The 23,278-nt window shown below is 39.7% G+C and overlaps 1 protein-coding gene across 3 annotated transcripts in view; it reads right to left on the bottom strand.

Moving 5' to 3' along the window:
- Window positions 1-23,278, bottom strand: part of megf11.S (multiple EGF-like-domains 11 S homeolog) — a 219,190-nt gene that overhangs the window by 32,939 nt on the left and 162,973 nt on the right. For all 3 annotated transcript variants that reach the window (XM_041588193.1, XM_041588194.1, XM_018255246.2), the window contains exons 11-14: window positions 22,231-22,351; window positions 18,968-19,131; window positions 11,725-11,827; window positions 153-299 (exon numbers count right to left, since the gene is read on the bottom strand). In XM_041588193.1, coding sequence (XP_041444127.1) covers window positions 153-299; window positions 11,725-11,827; window positions 18,968-19,131; window positions 22,231-22,351 — 535 coding nt within the window. The remainder of the gene's footprint in view (window positions 1-152; window positions 300-11,724; window positions 11,828-18,967; window positions 19,132-22,230; window positions 22,352-23,278) is intronic.

Genomic DNA, 23,278 nt, shown 5'->3' with positions numbered 1-23,278 from the left:
GTATTTTTCTTTACTGAAAGCAGGCATGCTGTGTGACTTTTCTCCCTCTTAAATAGGTGGAAAATAATTGTTGCCCCATGATACCTCATTTTGCCTTTGTGTATGAATAATTGAATGCAAGTGGGTTTATGCTTTTGCCAATTTATACTTACTTCTCTGGCACAGTGCTCCACGATATCCCGGAGCACACTCGCAGCTTCCGTCCTCCGGTGAACAAGACCCTCCGTTATCACAGTGGCAGGTCATAGAGCAATTTGGACCCCAGTATCCTTGGTTGCACGGGTTATCACAGTGAATACCTATGGAAATAAGGGGAACACAGGATGATCCTATAGTTACAGGGGTTCCCGAATAGCACAACTGTCTGAAGACACTCAATAATTTGCCAGCTACATGAAACATAGGTAAAGTGCAGTTCTATGATGGCATTTCACCCAGTACCATTGGGGATTGCAGTTTAAGACAACTGCTGGGCTCTATAGTTAACACCTCCTGCATAAAGTAGTATTCAAATCAAATTAGCTTAGTCCAGTACATGTAAAGGTATACTTCACAACAATTTATAACAAACAGGGGTCTTATATAAACTTAAAGGGATACTGTAATGGGAAAAAAAAAAATTCAAAATGAATCAGTTAATATTCTGCACTGAAATCCATTTCTCAAAAGAGCAAACAGATTTTTTTATATTCAATTTTGAAATCTGACATGGGGCTAGACATATTGTCAATTTCCCAGCTGCCCCAAGTCATGTGACTTGTGCTCTGATAAACTTCAATCACTCTTTACTGCAAGTTGGAGTGATATCACCCCCTCCCTTTTCCCCCACAGCTACCAAACAAAAGAACAATGGGAAGGTAACCAGATAACAGCTTCCTAACACAAGATAACAGCTGCCTGGTAGATCTAAGAACAACACTCAATAGTAAAAACCCATGTCCCACTGAGACTCCTTCAGTTACATTGAGAAGGAAAAACAGCAGCCTGCCAGAAAGCATTTTTCTCCTAAAGTGCAGACACAAGTCACATGACCAGGGGCAGCTCGGAAAATGACAAAATGTCTAGCCCCATGTCAGATTTCAAAATTGAATATTAAAAAATCTGTTTGCTCTTTTGAGAAATGGATTTAAGTGCAGAATTCTGCTGGAGTAGCACTATTAACTGATGTGTTTTGAAGGCATTTGGCTCAGGCTGCCAATGTATATACAACATCACTGGGGAAGAGTAATGGACAGGCTCCCCTAGGCTACAGTTTAGGGATGATCAGGGGCCCATCTAACTTTTTAATTATTAAATAAATAAGGTCAAATCATGGATTCTAGTTTGCTCTGCCTTTTTATTAATGTATAAAAATGCGGATTTTGATAAATCATTTCCTTAAAGCTGATAGAATCTGAAGTTTACATGTAACGAAATAATAAGTTATAGTCAATGCCATGTCCATGCAGTCTAGGCATGATTGCCATAAATCAGTTACAGATTTGTGTAGTCTTAATGGGGCTATGTAACTGCAACGTTATGTACCTGACTTGCTCACTATGCTCGATGTAGAGAGAGTTTCATGCCTTCATACAAAGATTTCCCATTTGCCTATGAGATTTGCAACCTTGCATACAGGACCCCAAAGGAGTAGCCACCGTTCACCAAGAAGCACATTCATTATAAGTGTATTTGCATAAATGATATACGGCTAGTTTGCATAAACCAATTTTATGTTGGATCATTTCTTGAAATCCTCAAGTTTCTAATTTATTCCATTAAAATATTATTATATTATAGCCTAGACACTTATCTAAACGGAACTTCACATTTCATGCTAGCCAAGCTTGGCGTTAGCTAGACACTAGTGGGGTGGAACGACTCCCGAAACTTGTGCAGTGTGGATATTAATAAGATGTTAATAGGACACCAAATGGAAAACATTTCCCCCTTAGTCCACCTGCTTTGGTAGCTCCCCAAATCGCTTTCTCACTCCCCCCTCCAATGTGTTGCAGCATTTCCTAGCTTTATCTCACAGGCCCACGCTCTTCTGCATAATGGGATAAACACAGGGGGAGAGACCTCAGGCAGCGAGTGGATTAACATGTTACTCTGGAGATGAACCCCCCCCATCAGAACAGAACAGGTACCGCATTGTAATTATAGAAGCTTCAATCTGCTCGGCAGCTAAAAGTTTAAGGATTATGGGAAGTGAGTGAAACTCATTACACAGAATCAGGGAGTTATTTTTCCTACATCAACTTCTGCTGATTTTGTGCAAACGGTAACAGTTAACAGAAGAGTGATGGAAAGACAGGCAATATACATTGAAAGGAAGAACACTAACATTTTTAAGATTGATATAAGCCGAGTTATTAAAAACATGTAATAATTCCTAGGTATGGCCAAGAAAATTGCTATACATAGGAAATAACTGATCATTACTATTGTTATATATCATTTGGATTCCTTCCGACCTCATATATTTTTGAATTTGGGCTCCTTTTATAATATTTGGCTTTTCTTAGATTGGGAGACCTCAGCCTTTTTTAGCTATGAGCCACAGTCAGATGTAAAAAGAGTTGGAGAGCAACACAAGCATGAAAAATGTTCCTGGGTGGTGCAAAGTAATTGCCATTGATAGCCCCTATGTGGACTGCCAGCCTACAGGAGACTCTTTGTCAGTATACCTGGTTTTTATGCCTCCAAAGCAGGAATTAAGAAATAAGCACCTGCTTTGAGGAAACTGGGAGCAACATCCAAGAGGTTGGTGAGCAATGAGACACTGGTTGGGGATCACTGGTTTAAATAAACTCTTCTACACTATTAACCAAGCACAGAGACAGGATGTTAGCTATGGATTCAAAAGGGATTGGCATTGGTGCTGAGCTTTAATGTTGTAATTAAGTTTCATGTGACATGACCACATGTCAGAGACAATGTCTTTCCTGGGATTTACTTATAGGTCGTTCTTACCCAAACTAGAGAAAACATGGCTGATTTAAATAGGTTTAATGTACAAGCAAATTGCCAAGCAGTCCTGATGGATCTATAGGCTTACTTGCTTCTATTAGAACAAGCCCAATCATATTCCAAAGTATGAAATGACGAGATATAATTATGCATTTGTAGTTTTAACTGGAAGATGCAGCACATACAAGCACATACAGGATTGTAAATACTCCTGATGTTTTTTAGACAGTAGAACACTCCTGGAACACTCCTGAACTAGTGATATGCGGGCCAGGAAAAACTCAACCTGCACTTGACCCTAACCTGCAAAATGTTGCTATTGCAGGGCCAGTTTTAAACACTAATTCTGTGTACTTTTCTGGTTCCTAAGACAAAGAATCTTTGGCAGCAGTGGAGCAGGGTACTTCCCCATTCTGACCCGCACCTAACCCTAACCCGCAATGGTTGGACAAATCTCAACCCAAAACTGCCCAACTGTTGGTCAGCCCATTAGTCACTGTGGGTTCTGGGTCAACCCGCACATCAGTATTGTCTTCCATACATAATGTACTGGGACCCATATTAAATATCAGAATCAGCCTGGTGAGTCACAAATTGGTTTAAAGGAGAAGGAAAGTCATCCTGCACTTGGGGGTGCCAAATGTTAGGCATCCCCAAATGATTTTATTGACTTATCTGAAACCCCAGGCCGGTGCTCCTATCAGCAGAAAACTGCACCGGCCCAGGTACATTTACATGGTGATTACCCCTGTACAAAAGCTGGAAAGAACCAAGAAAAAATCAAGGCCAATTAAAAAGGCATGTAGAATTAGCCCTTCTATAACATACTAAAATGTAACTTATCTCATTTAATGACCCTATGCACCCCCACAACCAATACTCTCATTTAAATGAATATATGTTCTCATAAGCAAAACACTACATAATCTTTAATTGATGGCTAGTGGTCCATCTCCAGCACACAACATGGCAACCAGTTTATCACCTCTAAGCCACAATGCCATATCTTTCACAAACAGATGATATTATGCAAGTAGCCTACATAAAATAAAATCTGAGAACCGGACTATTCAAAGACGCTCATAGCTGCTCAGTACTAAACTTTTCTTTCAGAACGTAGGCTGGAAATGTCAATGGTTCCTCACCCAAGTGCACATTCCTGAGCAAGAATGGAATTATATATTGAATAAAGTACCCCCTCTTGTAAAATATAAGGATATTATAAATTACCGAGGAGTTTCATGACCATATAAAAACACAAGGCCGAAGGTCATGGAACTCCGAGGTAACTTCTAATATCCTCAGCTGGGGGTACTTTATTTATTATAATACACAAATTTCAGTCATGTGACAGAAATGGCATCAGAACTCACCGTTTATAACTGATGACATCAGAACTCACTGTTGATAAGGATATAATTTACAAGATTATCATAGCTTTTGTGTATTATAACTTTATCTGCTCAAGACAAATTAAGTCTTAAAGGAGTAGAGATGTCGCGAACTGTTCGCCGGCGAACTTGTTCGCGCGAACATCGGGTGTTCGCGCTCGCCGGAAGTTCGCGAACGTCGCGCGACGTTCGCCATTTTGGGTTCGCCATTGTTGGCGCTTTTTTTTGCCCTCTCACCCAGACCAGCAGGTACATGGCAGCCAATCAGGAAGCTCTCCCCTGGACCACTCCCCTTCCCTATAAAAACCGAAGCCCTGCAGCGTTTTTTCACTCTGCCTGTGTGTGCTGAAGAGATAGTGTAGGGAGAGAGCTGCTGCCTGTTAGTGATTTCAGGGACAGTTGAAAGTTTGCTGGCTAGTAATCGTTTTGATACTGCTCTGTTATTGGAGGGACAGAAGTCTGCAGGGGTTTGAGGGACATTTAAGCTTAGGTAGCTTTGCTGGCTAGTAATCTACCTTCTACTGCAGTGCTCTGTATGTAGCTGCAGTGGGCAGCTGTCCTGCTTCTGATCTCATCTGCTGACTGCTGCAATAACAGTAGTCCTTGTAAGGACTGCTTTTATTTATTTTTTTGTTGTTTTACTACTACTACTACTACTACTACTATAAGAGCCCAGTGCTATTAGTCTAGCAGTGTTGGGGAGTGGGACTGGTGTGCTAATCTGCTGCTCCTAGTAGTTCAGCAGCACCAACTTTAATTTTTTTTTTTAATATTCATTTTTTTTTTATTTTACTTTTTTTATTTTACTACCGCTGTAGTAGTGTATAAGTTGACCTTTTAGGCATTATTTGCCCTGTAGGCATTATTTGCACACTGTTTTCTTCAACCCGCCATCGAGCTGTGTGACCTTGTTCACATTCTGTCTAAATATCCATAATATTACCGTCTCCAGAAAAAACACCGGAGTCACTTTTTTCAAGCAGCCATAATATATTTTACGTAATCCGTATCCACCGCTGTAGTAGTGTATACGTTGGCCTTGTAGGCATTATTTGCACACTGTTTTCTTCAACCCGCCATCGAGCTGTGTGACCTTGTTCACATTCTACAATGTCTACAAGGTCAACGTATGGCGAAAAATTACTATTTTCAGCATTTATATGGCATATTTTTTCTGGCAACTGTGCTTCAGTGGCTGCGTCCAAAAAAACTGGGCAAACAATGTCTACAAGGTCAACGTATGGCGAAAAATGACTATTTTCAGCATTTATATGGCATATTTTTTCTGGCAACTGTGCTTCAGTGGCTGCGTCCAAAAAAACTGGGCAAACAATGCCTACAAGGTCAACGTATGGCAGTTGTTTAAAGAGAACAGTAGATTACTAGCCAGCAAAGCTACCTAAGCTAAAATGTCCCTCAAATCCCTGCAGACTTCTGTCCCTCCAATACAGAGCAGTATCAAGCAGATTACTAGCCAGCAAACTTACTATCATCTGTCCCTGAAATCACTAACAGCTCTCCCCCTACACTATCTCTTCCAAGCACACACAGGCAGATTTTTCAGATACATTTTTGCCCTTGATCCCCCTCTGGCATGCCACTGTCCAGGTCGTTGCACCCTTTAAACAACTTTAAAATCATTTTTCTGGCCAGAAATGTCTTTTCTAGATGTTAAAGTTCGCCTTCCCATTGAAGTCTATGGGGTTCGCGAACCGTTCGCGAACCGCTCGCATTTTTGCGCAAGTTCGCGAATATGTTCGCGAACTTTTTTTCCGACGTTCGCTACATCCCTATAAAGGAGAAGGAAAGGTTAAAACTAAGTAAGCCTTATCAGAAAGGCCCATCTAAATATACCAGTAAACCCCCAAAGTAATGTTGCTCTGAGTCCCCTGTCAAAAGAAATACTGCATTTATTTCCTTCTATTGTGTACATATGGGCTTCTGTATCAGACTTCCTGCCTTCAGCTTAAACCTCATTGCCCTGGGCGTGAGCATGCTCAGTTTGCTCCTCTCCCCCCACCCCTCCCTTCTCTACTGTAATCTGAGCCCAGAGCAGGGAGAGACTCAGGCAGGAAGTGATGTCACACCACATTAATACTGCAGCTCCTATTCTAAACAAACAGAGAGTTTCTAGAGCTTTTTACTCAAGTATGGTAAAACATTCTACAGAATAAATATAGCATTCTAGCTTGTACTATTGCAGCTAATCTATTGGCAATATAATGCCTCTGTAGCTTTCATTCTCCTTTAAAGTGATAATGACGTTAAAAAATGACTTTTTAATATATGAATGTACATTAAAAGTTACCTATAGGCCATGCTGATCGTCTTTTGCTGAGAGGTTTGTTTTTGTAAATATTTTTTAGTTGATGTTCCTAAACCTGACTGTCCCATTTCAGCCAGTTTTTAATGCTAACGGACTCCTGCTTTACAAATATGGCAGCCCCCTCATAAACAACACAGGATAAAAAGCTTTGAGCAAATAATTTAATGCACAAAAAGTAGCAAACAAAGCCAATACTATGACAGATGTAAAAAAATTAAAGTAAATGTCTTGGAGACTTATCTTCCATTCCAGAGAGTGGAAACCAAAATTTATATTCTATAACAATGGGGGGAGGGGGGATAATCCAAGGGTAGCCTTAATCCTGTGGTGCCTTGTTGCTTTATCTGGGCACAAACACCGTTGCATATTGTTATAAGGCTGTCTTTCAGTGACCTTGCATAAACTCTATTATCTTTCTGGTTGGAGGCAGCAAGCATTGCAAGCTCAGTAACGTTTACCAGGCTCTATGCTTCCATACATACTATTCTGAGTTGAGGAAAAAAGCTTATTGAATGCCCTTATTTTATTTTTTAATTTTTATTTGAGTTTGAAAGGCGTCTGCACTGGGCGCAAAAGACTTTATGCTCTTGAGACCAGGCTAAGGCGTATTTAGACATCATAAGAGAGATGGAAACAGTGGCTTAAGATGTTATCGGGCCCCACAGCAAATTAATTTAGGGCACCCAACATATCCAGAGGTGATCCTGTTTTAGCAATATATGTTGAAATTGCTCATTAATTAGGGTTCCATGGGGCCCCCTATACCTCCTGGGCTCCTCTGCAGCCGCAGGGTCTGCTTTCTCTGACGTTACACCCCTGGATGCAAACAAAGATAACTAAGACATTTAGAATAAGAAAGGCAAACAGACAGGTCGAATGAATGCAAAGTATGTATCACAGCCGCATATAAGTAGTATAATTAACTGCTATCTTCAGTCTCCAGAGATTCATACTGACAGATTCATTGTATAAAATAAGGTTCCCAGACTTTGTTCTGAAGTGCCACCTGTTCATCAGCGTCTGTTTCTTTAAACCGACTGACTGGGTCCTGCGGGATTTGTGCTTATCTGTGTCCCTGCATTAATGGATCTGCAGGGCAAGCAAGGGACACCTTTCCCTGTGAGTGACAGCCGTGATGTGGCCAAATGCTTACTCCGCTGGGCCTTATCAGCACCTGGTGCAATGTCACCTTATCCTTTTGTCACTAATCTCATGTCTAAGGAAACTGGGAGAGACTGACACCATCCATATGAGGAGCACCCATACCATCTGCAGTTTGTATCATTTGTAACATTTCTGCTATTATACTCCTATACCCTAGCTATACCCATACAGGTATGGGACCTGTTATACAGAATGCTCGGGACCTGGAGTTTTCCGGATAATGGGTCTTTCTGTAATTCGGATCTTCATAATTTATGTCTACTAGAAAATCATGTAAACATTAAATAACCCCAATAGGCTGGTTTTGCTTCCAGTAAGGACTAATTATATCTTGGAGCAAGTACAATGTACTGTTTTATTATTACTGAGAAAAAGGAAATGATTTTCAAAAATGTGGATTATTTGATTATAATGGATTATAATATGGGAGACAGCCTTTCAGTAATTCTGATATTTTTGGATAATGGGTTTCCGGATAACGGATCCCATACCTGTACTTCTACTGTGTCTGAGGCAGCCATAGATCACATAAGCATATTTAAATAATGTAGATTTCTATACAATAATTATGACCTGATCTATCAGTATTTATAAATATTTTGCATGCTCTTATCTTAAAAGACGCTATAGCGCAGTTGGAAGATCGGGCAGAGGGGTATAATCTTTAGCTAATTGGCTGGAATACATAGGGATTAGTGCATTGCAGGTAATTATATCTGACTCTTTTTATTGCATGTAGAAATGTTGGTGCAGTATGTATTCTGCTTTATCGTTAGCATGTTATCACCACTTGAGATGAGCACAGTCTGCTCTCGAGTCGTGAGGTTGAGCTGCTTAGGCCCAGGCTGCAGCAATGATGTGTGTTATATTGCAGATATTCAGTCTAAGATTTGCCTTCATTCTCCCTCAACTTGTGTGTTCTCCCACAATTATTAAATTATTAAATATTAAATTAAAGACTACAGTGCAGTGTGCAAAGTGCAATTTTTGGACACGTGTCATGTTTTTCTCCCCAAAATGCAGAATGTTTTTTCATAATTCCAGCATCACTGTCGTTGCATCTGCCACAAAAGTAAGTTGCAGCAAAACAAATTTAAAAGTGCAATGAACATGTTTACAAGCAATTGACTTGAATAGCCCCAATACCTGCACTCATTTGTCCCCTTTTATGCTTGCAGCACCAGAATTTGTGGTTGTAAATGTGGATTTCTGTGGATTTTCACACATGCAAATTATTCATATGTGTTATGGACTGCTTTACCTATAGAGACATTTCAGGTTATACAGGGACCACCTGCAAAGTGGTTGGGTTTCAGGCAAAAAGTACAGAAAATAAAGTGCTAAATTCCTCAAAAATTCATTGAGGAGGGGGATTTAACAGAAAGAATAAAATATAGTATAGTATTTTTTTAAATATTTTTTTTTTTTTTTTTATATAAAATTATTAACACCCACCGTGATTATTAACAGTGATAAAAGTGTTCTTTTATTTAACTTAGAAGAAGAGAGCCCAAAAAGTGAAGTTGTGAAATTTTGAAAATATAAATAAAAATAAAAAATAAAGAAATAATAAAGAAATAAAAAAAATTGAAAAAGTGAAAAAAAAGTGAATTATTCGGTGAATTAATAAATGCAAACGATTTATCTCCAAGTGATAGTGAATGTAGTATTATTCATTACTTAAACACATTCATTGTGCAGTAGGTGAATATTAATGTGATTAGTGAATATTTGGTGTGGGTTAAACTTCCCCTTCGATTTTTCTCGTTTAAAATCCACACTATATAGGTTAGAGGAAAGAAAACGTAGAATACTTTGCCACAATTCCGGTACAACCGGTTGTGCAGCTCACTCACCAAATGAGAGTTAAGGGAGAGCGTCTGATAGGTCCTGTTCGCGCTGTTTCCACTTTTTTTCTACTCTCCGGGTTGTTGCAATAGGGATAAAAATAGAGAGGGGCATGTGCAGGGATCACTTTAAAACAGTTTAATAGAATAAAATACACTCACAAACACGATCGGTAAAACTGCAAAAGGATAGGTAAAAGTCCCGCGAAAGTCGCTGTGTCTCCTTGGCGTCCCTCGGAGGATACAGACGTCTCTTTGGATCGGGTACTCCTGCAAATAGTTAGCGTGGTCCTTTTCGCTTGCAAATAGTTAGCGTGGTCCCTTTGCAAGCGAAAAGGACCACGCTAACTATTTGCAGGAGTACCCGATCCAAAGAGACGTCTGTATCCTCCGAGGGACGCCAAGGAGACACAGCGACTTTCGCGGGACTTTTACCTATCCTTTTGCAGTTTTTACCGATCGTGTTTGTGAGTGTATTTTTATTCTATTAAACTGTTTTAAAGTGATCCCTGCACATGCCCCTCTCTATTTTTATCCCTATTGCAACAACCCGGAGAGTAGAAAAAAAGTGGAAACAGCGCGAACAGGACCTATCAGACGCTCTCCCTTAACTCACATTTGGTGAGTGAGCTGCACAACCGGTTGTACCAGAATTGTGGCAAAGTATTCTACGTTTTCTTTCCTCTAACCTATATAGTGTGGATTTTAAACGAGAAAAATCGAAGGGGAAGTTTAACCCACACCAAATATTCACTAATCACATTAATATTCACCTACTGCACAATGAATGTGTTTAAGTAATGAATAATACTACATTCACTATCACTTGGAGATAAATTGTTTGCATTTATTAATTCACCGAATAATTCACTTTTTTTCACTTTTTCAATTTTTTTATTTCTTTATTATTTCTTTATTTTTTATTTATATTTTCAAAATTTCACAACTTCACTTTTTGGGCTCTCTTCTTCTAAGTTAAATAAAAGAACACTTTTATCACTGTTAATAATCACGGTGGGTGTTAATAATTTTATATAAAAAAAAAAAAAAAATCTTTAAAAAAAATACTATACTATATTTTATTCTTTCTGTTAAATCCCCCTCCTCAATGAATTTTTGAGGAATTTAGCACTTTATTTTCTGTACTTGGAGATCGTCTCAAACAGGTGGAGGAGGACCTGCAAGTGCTGAACTGTGGGGAAACCAAAGCTTGTCCTTGGATACAACCTGATATATTCAGGCAAAAAGTCCCTGATTCCTCGGCTGTGCGGGCAGTCTGCGGGTAACCCAGCTGGGTATCCAACAAAGGATCCCTCCCACCTTCCCTTGTCGTTTTTTCCAGCTTTACATGTTTTTGAGAAGATTCAGCGATGGAGTGACGTCACTTTCGGCCCAATATGACATCACTTCTGGTTTTGCGAGGTCAGAAGGTTAGTTGACCTATTGCGGGTTTGGGTTGCGGGTACGGGTTTCAGCACAGGACTTTACTACGAGGGTCTTTTTCAATTTAATGTTCTAGTAGCGAAGAAGTGATATACTGTAAATCCAGCAGCATTGCTACATACCAACAGCCTAGGACAGGTTTGGAGAAAGAGATGGCTGATGCAGCTGGGCGGTTGTCTTGACTGCATTTTATATAAAAAGCAGGTACAGAACAGGTACTTAATCCTGCACCCCCCACCAGGCACCCATGCTTGAGGTCAGTAATCTCTGCACACACAGGCCATTTTGCCAGAGGCTTTGACACCAATCAGTGCTAAACAGCCGGTGAGCTGTGTGTTTGTTAAGCTGATAATATCTATTTAATTTACTGCAGAAGACTGTTCAGCCGCTGGCTGTGCTCGGCTCTGATTGCATGAAGGCAAATGCACAGCCGTGTGTGGACAAGCACGTAATGTTGTTTTTTTGGCCTAAAGTCTGTCTCATGAGAGAGCCGTGCGACAGGCTATGAGTTTATCTTCACACACTTGGAAACAAATAAGTTATCCTCCATGCTACTTACAGTATGCAACTGTTATTTTTCACATTGACCCCTTGAATTTACCTGTCCATCCTGGTAGACAATGACAGTGGCCTGAGACTGGGTTACACCCATCTGCATGGCTACAATCACAGTGTTCCATACAGTCCAGGCCATAAGTTCCATCCTAAAAGAGACATAAAAATCAGTCAAGTCATTTATTTAAGAGTATCCAAAGTTCAACATTTTGATACTTTGCAATAACCCCTAAGCTTAGCTTCTCAACAGCTGCTCAGAGCCCATGGAGAGGACACTTTCCAAGATGGTGACCCCCTGTGACAATTGTGAAGTCCTGGATCATTGCTGCTATTGAGATGCTGAAACTTTAGGCTGGTGCAATTAGTTTAGTATATAAAATATGGTATTTTCATAATCATTTTTAAGGTTTAGTCCTTTAGTGTAAGTGTTAAGCTCAAATCTCACCCTAACTGACCTTCAAGCTGTGCAGGTGTATCAAAGAGTGCAAATGGGCAAACCCCACAAAAATCTCACCCTTACTGAAATTCAGCTTAAGCCTCCCCTGAGGGAGCCCAGCCCAACAGTTTGGAAACCACTGCCTTAAAGGAGAACTGAACCCTTAAAAAACCCTACCCCCTACCCTACATAGACCCCCCTCCCTGCTCCCCCCAGCCTAGCTGTTACCCCTGGTAATTGCCCCTAACTCTATACTAACCCTTCGGTGCAAATTCAGGGCATCGGAGTTCACTGGCGCCATCATCTTTTACACTTTAACTATTTGCAAAGCACCGTTAAGGAGTCGCAGCACCATACAATGCATACAAATTCAATATAAAATAAAGTACAGGTATGGGATCCATTATTAGGAAACTCATGATCCAGAAATCTCAGAATTATGGAAAGGCCATCTCCTATAGACTCCATTTTATCAAAATAATCCAATTTTTTTTTTTTATTTATAAAAATAGAGAACCTTATACATGATCCAAATTAAGATATAATTAATCCAGCCTATTGGGTGTATTTCATGTTTAAATAGTTTTCTAGTACACTTAAGTCATGAAGATCCAAACTATGGAAAGATCCATTATCTGGAAAGGCACAGGTCCCGAGCATTCTGGATAACAGATCCCATACCTGTACAACATATAAAATTACAAATAGGGAAAACAAGTCACTCAATAAATATAATAGATATAAACAGAGCTCATAAGGACACAGAGCTTAAGTGTTATGTGGTGAGACAGTTGGAAGGAGGTCGCTGCCCCATAGAGCTTACAATCTAAGTGGGTGGGTGGCTAACATACAGGCACAAATTGCAGGGGAAAAGTGCACAAGGTAAAGGCATTGTCCAATAGGTACCAGGACTAGACTAATGTTCTAGAACTCTCTTCGTTTTTACTTGAAGAGATTGAGCACTCCTTACAGAGGAATTCAGGGATGGAATTCCAGATGTAAGGAGCAGCAAGATAGAAAGGTGACTGTTTCATTTTTAGAGGGATGAAGTAATGAGTTGAATATTGAAAACAAGTGTCGTGGGTTGGATTTATTATTGTTTATGAGTGTACTATAGTACTGTTGTATAGTCTAGGATAGGGAAGTACCAAGAGCTGGCTATAAGACATTTATAGTGGAAGAAGTCCACGTTTCTATGGGATTGCCACCACATGCCACTCACGTACAGAAATGCAGAAATCTAAATCAGATCAGTCTGTGGCTGCAGAGGAGCATGAGTATTGATTGCAGCAGACAGGTATTTATCAGCAAATCAGGATCAGAGGAAGTAATAATGGAGGAGAAGCTAGAACGGATAGAGCAGTTGTATCAACAGTGTGGGTGTTACGAACCAGAATTTTTGGTTGAAGGAGGAGAGTGTGCGTAATAGAAAAAGAGATAAGATCGTGATCTGAAAAAGGAAAAGGATCACTTTTAAATGCATCAAGATTTAGGTTTCAGTCATATTTGTTTTGTTTTTGAATTTGCATTTTGTATTCTGCAGCTCCTGGTTGCCGGGTGTTAATTAACACGGAAACCAGGGAGCAGTTTTGAAATCAGAATGGAAGACGACGAATAATTCAGGGTCTGTAAAGAATAGCAGGCAATACGAAAGTAAGAGCAACATTAAGATTGAAGCCTCACAATCTGTTTTTCAGTTTCAACTGTTCAACTGTTAAATGGATCCTGTCATGGGAAAACATGTTTTTTTCAAAATGCATCAAGTTAATAGTGCTACTCCAGCAGAATTCTGCACTGAAATCTATTTCTCAAAAGAGCAAACAGATTTTTTTATATTCAATTTTGAAATCTGACATGGGGCTAGACATTTTGTCAATTTCCCAGCTGCCCCTGGTCATGTGACTTGTGTCTGCACTTTAGGAGAGAAATACTTTCTGTCAGGCTGCTGTTTTTCCTTCTCAATGTAACTAAATGTGTCTGAATGGGACATGAGTTTTTACTATTGAGTGTTGTTCTTAGATCTACCAGGCAGCTGTTATCTTGTGTTAGGGAGCTGTTAACTGGTTACCTTCCCATTGTTCTTTTGTTTGGCTGCTGGGGGGGGAAAGGGAGGGGGTGATATCACTCCAACTTGCAGTACAGCAGAAAAGAGTGATTGAAGTTTATCAGAGCACAAGTCACATGACTTGGGGCAGCTGGGAAATTGACAATTTGTCTCGCCCCATGTTGGATTTAAAAATTGAATATAAAAAAAATCTGTTTGCTCTTTTGAGAAATGGATTTCAATGCAGAATTCTGATGGAGCAGCACTATTAACTGATTAATTTAAAAAAAAATGTTTCCCATGACAGTATCCCTTTAAGGTGGCCATAAACGCAAAGATCCTCTTATTTGGCGAGGTTGCTAGAGGAGAGCATCTCTCCCCCAATTTGGCTACCTTGATGTTCAAGTCAAGGCAAATACTAATTAGAGAGCTCCCTTGAGGCCATGCTACCTACACTTTAAGCGTTACCATTTATTCACAAAAGTAAGAGCAAATTCTTTTCTTTTTTTTTGCTTGGTGACAAATGCAAGTATTTATTGACTCAAGTAGCTTTGTGACTGGCATTTCTAAGCATGCAATTGAGTCATTTTTCTGTTGGGCATTTATAGTACAAAGCTGTAAATGTTCCTATATATGCTTGGCTGTAAGGTTGCTATATATTACAACTTTAAGATTGGACATATCCAACACTGAAGGTCTCCGTACCCAAAATATCTTATTAACATTAACTTCTTGAAGGTATCTGGGTGTGATCTTTGTATTGCATTTTAATTGTTATATTAAAGATGCCATTTTAATAGCTCGATGCTTGTAAAACGGTTTAAGCTATGAGTATACTTGATGTAATATACCAATTTGCTTTTATCCTTTTTACGACATAAACATTAAAAATGCCGAAACTTGGCAGCGATCATTTTCTTCTTAAGTATAGATTTAGTCTACTGGCACATTCTTGGCGGTGTGTTACAAGTGCATTTAAAAATAGTATGGAGTGGTCCTCTTATATCCCCGAACTCACTTCTGATGAGTGGGAAGAAGCAACTGACAACATATATAAATTCCTTGTCTCAATCAGAGATCAATTTATTCAATACAAAACGTTCCATCACTTGTATGTCACACCTATGAAACTGCATCAGATAAGAAGAATACCTACAGACTCCTGCCCTAGATGTGGTACTGCCTCAGCTGATTTCTTCCATATGATCTGGTCCTGCCCACAAACCCACCGATTTTAGACTAAAGTGATAGACTACGTGGCAAATAATTTGGCCAAAGTGGTCACACCAGAAACATGCCTTCTGGGTGTTCTAGATGACATTATTCCACTAAAACACTATACACTGTTATTTAGACTACAACTTTTCTATGCAAAAAAAAAACTGTAGCTATGCATTGCATGGGAACTACACCTCCAACGCTGAAAGCCTGGAAACAACTAGTCAACAATGTGATTCCGTTATATAAATAACATATAAAAACTAGAGAGGTACATTTCCTGAAGAAAATGTGAGTGGTGCTTGCCGTGGCAAAACTCAGGCCCCCCATACATGTTGGGTGTCTTGCCCAGTCGCCCCTGGTGCCTAGAGAGTACACAAAGTCGGTAGAATCCGGATTAAACCGGTGAAATTTAAAGCCAACCAAATTTTACCATTGAAATCAATCCAAACAAACTGGCTATTTTTGGCTCCGCCCACTTTTAAAAATTTGCAACCCAGTCACCAAATGGACCAAGTTTGAGCACTCTTACATTAACAGTGTAAGAATGACAGGAATTTAAATATTCCCATTGAATAGCGTTAGGTAAAATTTGATTGGCTGTCTTAAGCTCCACCCATTTTTCTGAATTTTAACCCCAGTTACCTAGTCATGGTCAGTGCCAAGTTTGGGGCCTCCGGTTTTAAAACTGTGAGAACGGCGGTAATCAAAAATTTTACATTGAAGTCAATAGGTGAAAACGGATTGGCTGTTTATGGCTCCACCCACTTTTCCTAAATTTTGACCGCAGTCACCCAGTGAGTAATTGAGCCAAGTTTGGTACACCTAGCATTTAAACTGTGATAATAGCAGCAGTTTATCATTTTTCATTAAGGTCAAAGGCTGAAATCTGATTGGCTGTTGTTGCCCCGCCCCTTTTTTTCCTAATTGTGAACCACAGTCACTCAGTGACTAACATACCAAAGTTTGGGAATGCTGTCATTTAATGTGTAAAAATGGCAGCATTTCTATTTTTTTCTATTGAAAATCAATGAATGAAATTTGATTGGTTGTTGGTGGCTCCGCCCACTTTTTCTAAACTTGAAGTGGAAACCCCCAGCGACCACATTTGTGATATTCAAGGTCCCTGACATCAATACTGAGAGAATGGCAGCCTTCTTAATTTTTCCCATTAAAACCAATCAAAGAAATCTGATTGGTTGGTTTTGGCTCCACCCACTTTTCTTAATTTTAATCCCAGTCCCCCAGTGACCAACTGTGCCAAGTTTGAGGAGGCTGCCATTAACCGTCTAAGAGCGGCAGCAGTTTAAAATTTTCCTATTTAATTGAATGGCTGAAATTTGATTGGCTGTTGTAGACTCCGCCCACTTTTTGTAAATTTTGGCTGCAGTCACCCAGTGACCCACGGTGCCAAGTTTGGGAGCTCTGGCTTTATTACTGTGAGAATTACAGCTGTTTACATTTTCTCATTGAAGTCAATAGGGAAAATCTGATTGGTTGTTTGCGGCTCCGCTCACTTTTTTGGGTCCCCAAAATAGGACAGAAAAGTCACAACACCCCATTCCCGAATAAGCTGAAACGGTTTGACACCTCATTCATGGGTCTGCGACAAACTAATTATTCGATAAATTCCCCATTATAAGTCAATGGGGCAAATTTGGGGACCTCTCCTGCCCCGGGGGTAAAACTTTTACCCTCGTGTGGGGTATCATCTGACACAGGTCGCAAACCTCTTCAAATGTGGTAAATTTAACGTTTCTACAAGATTCCCCCTCTGCGCTAGAATCCGTCAAAAGTTGGCCTCAATGTTAATCTATGGGACTTTTCAGGGTGGTTAATTGCCCCCGCAAGGGGCAATTAACCACCCACCCCTTAGAAAAGTCATACCACCCCATTCCCGATTAAGCCGCACGATTTGACACCTCATTCATGGGTCTAGGACAAACGGTGCGGGACTAGTTACGCGCCAAACTTTCATACGGAAGAAGAATAAAAATAAGTTTGCAAGATAACAGTAGTGATGCTTTGCTTCGCAAGCACCACTAATAATAATAAGTTTGCAAGATAACAGTAGTGATGCTTTGCTTCGCAAGCACCACTAATTTGATAAGGTCTGGGGCCCCTGCCCCCTGGTGTGAGCATGATGCGATAGGTAACGAGAGAGTGGAAAGACCAGATTAGCTAGCGAATTGAGGTATAAAATAGAGCACAGTTGCTCCCAATATGAAACACCCCATTAGCAATTTACCTCTATGGGAAAGGAACAAGCAGATGACTTGATGCTCTATAAAAATAAGTGGTACAAATAGAGCTAGACAATTTGCTCACTTATACATGTGACCTGGGAACAACATATTCCCTTTCGATAATTGTTTTGAGTATGTTGTCTTGTCTAGTTTTGTCTAATTTTGTTTCCTTTTGTTAAATGTCATTTTGTTTGTAATGTCATTTTATTTGTTTTGAAAAATAATTAAAAATTCAAATGGTATGGGATCATTTTGGAAATGAAAAGTGGGACAAAAAAGTTTCCATGCATAGTGTAGTGAAATGTGTTTGACCACGCCCATTTTGTGGCCACACCCCCTAATTAACATGTTCATTTTACAAAATTTGGCAGGTTATGAAAGTGTGAACATATATCTGTGGTTTTTTTTTCCCAGTTATTACAGTTTTGCTAATGAAGGTGAATTGGCCTTTTAAGCTGTGAGTCTAAATTCTCCCAAGGGACCTGTTATCTTATATTGTTACAATTACTTATTTGCTTATCTCAAAATTGTTACAAAAGTATCTTATCGGAAACCTTGAGGCTGTTTTGGGATCTCTGCAAAAAGCCAATTAAGTTAGAAACTTTGTTTCTTTTTCTGGCTGTTCAGTGCAGAGAAAAACTGGACTTTCCAGTGCAAACGAGGGACTGCGGGTTGAGCTGTCAAAAGAGGGACTGTCCGTCTAAAAACAGGACAGTTGGGAGGTATAGTATGGGGACTGAAAGTAACATTAACTATCTGCCACTATGTCACCACAGGTCTCATTACTCCTCTGAAATCTGTTTTGAATGGATCTGACACTAGGGGGCAGATGCATCAAGGGTCGAATATCGAGGGTTAATTAACCCTCGATATTCGACTGGGAATGAAAATCCTTCGACTTCGAATATCGAAGTCGAAAGATTTTGCGCAAAAACTGTGATCGAACGATCGAAGGAATAATTCTTCGATCGAATTATTAAATCCTTCGAATCGAACGATTTGAAGGATTTTAATCCAACTATCGAAGGATTATCCTTCGACCAAAAAAACTTAGCCAAGCCTATGGGGACCTTCGGGTTCGGTAGCTTTTAGGTGGCGAACTAGGGGGTCGAAGTTTTTTCTTAAAGAGACAGTACTTTGACTAGACAATGGTCGAATAGTCGAACGATTTTAAGTTTGAATCCTTCGATTCGAAGTCGAAGTCGTAGTCGAAGGTCGAAGTAGCCCATTCGATGGTCGAAGTAGCCTAAAAAACACTTCGAAATTCAAAGTTTTTTTACTTCGAATCCTTCACTCAAAGTTAATGAATTGGCCCCTAGAGGTCGGGCATCTTGTCTCTCCTTACCAGACAGGACTGATCACACAATTCACCCGTCCATCCTGGGGCACATGCGCAGCTCCCGTCCACCGGATTACAGGAGGCATCATTCAGGCACGGACAGGTCTGATTGCAGTTTAAACCCCAGGTGCCACTATAACAAGGAATAGAACAGTCTAACCCCTGCCAACCTGCAAAGAAATGCAAAGCATAACATTTTAACATGGCAAGCTAAAAAATGACTTCCTACAAATACATTCCAGTTTTAAAAGATACAGTATGTGGTATGTTTGCCAAAAGACTCGCATTTCCAGAGAGTTTATGCACAATCATTCACATTTTGAGAGTTATTGACAAAATGTATGTAGAAAATTTGTACCTTTTCACCCACTCTATTTATACTGACCATTTTATTCCAGCATTGATAGAAAAGTGAAGGTAGAAATGGGTAAAAATGTGTTTAGATGACTATATACAGGTATGGGACCTGTCATCCAGAATGCTCGGGACCTGGGGTTTTCCAGATAACATATCTTTCCATTATTTGGATCTTCATACTTTAAGCCTACTAGAAAATCATGTAAACATTAAACAAACCCAATCAGTGCCGGACTGGGCCGGTGAGATGCCAGGAAAGTACCTGGTGGGCCCCGCCGGCCCAGACCCATTCCACAGAGACCTCCTCTCTCTCTCCGCTCCTGACCTCCTCCTGGTTGGCCAGCTCCACCTCTTGCTCTGCCCTTTGCCTTGCCCACTCTGCCCCACTTACCCCGCCCACAAATGAGTGCGCCATAGGTGAGCGCTGCCAGGGTGATGGGAGAGGGCAGAGGTGAGTTTGCTGGGGAGGGGGCCTGCGACTGGGGAGGGGGGCCCTTGGAGGGTTGCTGGTGCCCTGATGTGGCAGCCCCAGTGGGCCCTGACCCCCCCCCCAGTCTTACTCTGAACCCAATAAGTTGGTTTTGCTTCCATTAAGGATTCATTATATCTTAGTTTGGATCATTTACAAGGTACTGTTTTATTATTGCAGAGAAAAAGAAAATCAGCTTTCTGGATCCCATACCTGCACCTCTATAATTTGTTTGCAAGATAGAGGTATAAGCAATCTCCAACAGAAATATTTATTTACTTTTATGGCATTAAACCTTTAGAAATAAGATTTTGGCTTATGCAAACACTCTGATCAGAGTGTTGTATCAAAGTGAACTAATGGTGGCCATACACGGGCAGATAAAGCTGCCGATATCGGTCGTTTGGACCAATTTGACAGCTTATCTGTCCGTGTATGGAGGCTTCCGACGGGTCTTCCCGATCGATATCTGGCCACGATATCGATCGGGAAGGTTTGATTTTTAACTGACCGACCCGTCGGAGCCCCTTGGCGCATTGTAATTCGATCCTTCGGCCATACGGCCGAACATTCGCATTACCCCCGATATAGCCATGCCGTTAGTGGCATATCGGGGAAAGATCCAAACGAGCGAATCTATGAGTCTATGGCCAGCTTTAGTCTCTCCCACTGTTTCTGCTCTACTATCTGCAGATAAACCCCAGTTACCAAGAATTTAGTGTTTGTTTTTTGCTTTACATTACATTAAAAAAAAAACATTTTTAACTGCAGTGCATTTTAAAAACGTTTTTAATTTTGTAAATCTACTTCTAAATATGCTTTATTTAAAGGCTTTCTTAACGTTGATTGGTTTTACTGTGCTGCATTGTGTTTCATTTCAAGTGTTCTCTATAAATTGAATTCATCTTCATTTTTATATCTGTCCCAGGAGCTAGCCCAAATCTAATGTTCCATTGATGCACATGAGTCGTCATCTCTTTTCTAGTATTGATTCTAACACGATCCACTTTTGCTGTCTCTTTCTACAGTCGTTCTCCCATTCTGCTATCACTATTTTCCATTTTTATCTTCACTCTTACCATTCATTCTATCACCTCCTCTTGGAATATTTTACTTAAAGGAACAGTAACACCAAACAATGAAATTGTTTTAACTGAAAGACAATCCAATGTACTGTTGCCCTGCACTGGCAAAACAGGAGTGTTTGTTTCAGAAAAACAACTATAGTTTATATAATCAAGCTGCTTTGTAGCCATGGGGGCAGCCATTCAAGCACAGGACACATAGTAGATAAGAGATAAGTTCTAAAGAATCCAATTGTATACTACAGAGCTTATCTGCTGTGTTACCTGTGACTTTTCTCCTTTTTCAGCTTTGAATGGCTGCCCCCATGGCTACACAGCAGCTTGTTTATATAAACTATAGTAGCGTTTCTGAAGCAAATACTCCAGATTTACCAGTGCAGCACAACAGCACATTATATTTGCATTACTTTAGGACACTTTAATTTTTTGGAGTTGCTGTTCCTTTAACCCATCAGGTAGCTGGCGGCAACAACTTTACACTTATATGACATAAATAGTGTAGTCATATAGAATAGTTTATTTTCTGCTTCCCTGGGGAATATGCCGGGTCGGAACGGATGAAATTAATCCGTTTTCTTTTCCTTCCTGTACAACCTGCAAACTGCGATGGCAGTGCAAACATACAATACAATGTAGTTCATTGGAAAACATAATATGGGAGAGTGACTGCCCAGATTAACACCCATTTTTAAAGGCATGGAATCACCATTTAATGGGGCGGGTGCAGTTGTGCCACAACCATATAGAAGCTTGGCCTGCAGCTACAATACGAAATGCAAAAAAAGGGGGGTTGTGGTCAAGAAATTATTGTACCACTACCAAAAAATAGATGTATTTAAAAAAATACCCATGCCTTTGCTGTTGGCCAGATGGAATATTTTTTCTGTATTATATATATTTCTCTTCTTTACTTAACTTCCCTATTGTTATTCTCTGTTGTGAGATTGGAGACTATAAAGTGTTAACATTATTTATATGTTAACTATTGCTAATTAGTGATAATTTGTTTAAACTGGGGTTTATGTTTATTTTAACTGTTTTCATGGTGAAACATCGTCTATGTCATTTGAGTGTTTTAATTACAGACATACCCAAAGCTCTAAGGAGAGAATGACGGTTTCATAAAAAAAAAGATGAATGACACTTGCTTAGATTATAATAGATTGCATTCTGCAGGTTACATAGACAATACCGCAGACACACACGTTCTGCTTTGGATTCAAATGAAAGTATTTAGGATTTAAAGCAAATGATGACTATGGTTGGAAAACTCAAATGTCGCTTTCTTCTGGCTGGGAAGTGGTCTAAAGCATATTTACAGTCCAAATGACATAAGAGTATTTCTATATCAGCATTACCCTCTCTGCAGATACAAAGTCCATCAACTGGGGAACAGGCAGCATCATTCTGGCAGTTACACACTGACAAACAGTCAGCTCCAAATGTTCCTGGAGAACACGGTGCAGAACAGTCCTGGCCCTGAGTAGAAAGCACAGTAATGTTTAATTTAGTACTGACTTCCGAAAGCAGAAAGAATTTTCAAAAAACTGTTTTATGTCAGCAATACCTATACATCAAATACATAGAAAAATCATATAAGTATTCCCTACACACCTATTGAAGTGCACCAAAACCACAGAACCCTATACAGCTGCCTGCTCGGTTAACTCCTCATTGTAGCTCTGATATATTTTTATTCAGGGGCACAACTAGGGGGACAAAGCAGTGGCACTAGGGACAGGGAATTAAAAGGTGATATCTTTTTATTCAGGGGCACAACTAGGGGGACAAATCAGTGGCACTAGGGACATGGAATTTAAAGGTACCCACTGTGCCTATGAGTAGTTTGTGTTTTACTTGCACATCCTAATGTCTGTATTGCCTAATAACTAATCTACTCAAAGGCAATTCAATAAGCCCACAACTTTGTACATATTTTTAGTTGTACTTTATAACTTATTTCTGGTCTGGAAAATAGCGTGCATTAATCTAGCCTCATTGATTTCGTAGAGTATCTATTTAGTAATATTCCTATTTAGCAGAATCCACAAAACCATTCTTTTCCTGTACTTTTATTGCACAGCCCACAAAGTGTTGTTGAATAAATGTCACAGAAGTTGAAATATCAATATCCCAAATACATTTCATGCCACATTCACTAAATTTTTAATACAGAAACCAGACTTTGAATCAATATTTAGAATATAAAGAATAAATAAGAATTCGGTGGTGCGTCCATGTGAAATCTGAATCCTATAGAACATTTAAAAATGTCCGTATTGTTACGGTTTATCACTGGTTAAAGGAAAAGAGTCTCATGCTTAGCACAAAGAGAATATTTTATTCTATTTTTTTTCTCTTAGAAATAAAACTTACAGAAAAATATCTTACCGAAGCAAATGAATG

This window comes from Xenopus laevis, chromosome 3S (assembly GCF_017654675.1).
Source record: "Xenopus laevis strain J_2021 chromosome 3S, Xenopus_laevis_v10.1, whole genome shotgun sequence".
NCBI lineage: Eukaryota > Metazoa > Chordata > Amphibia > Anura > Pipidae > Xenopus > Xenopus laevis.
This window is presented reverse-complemented; position numbering and strand designations above follow the sequence as displayed.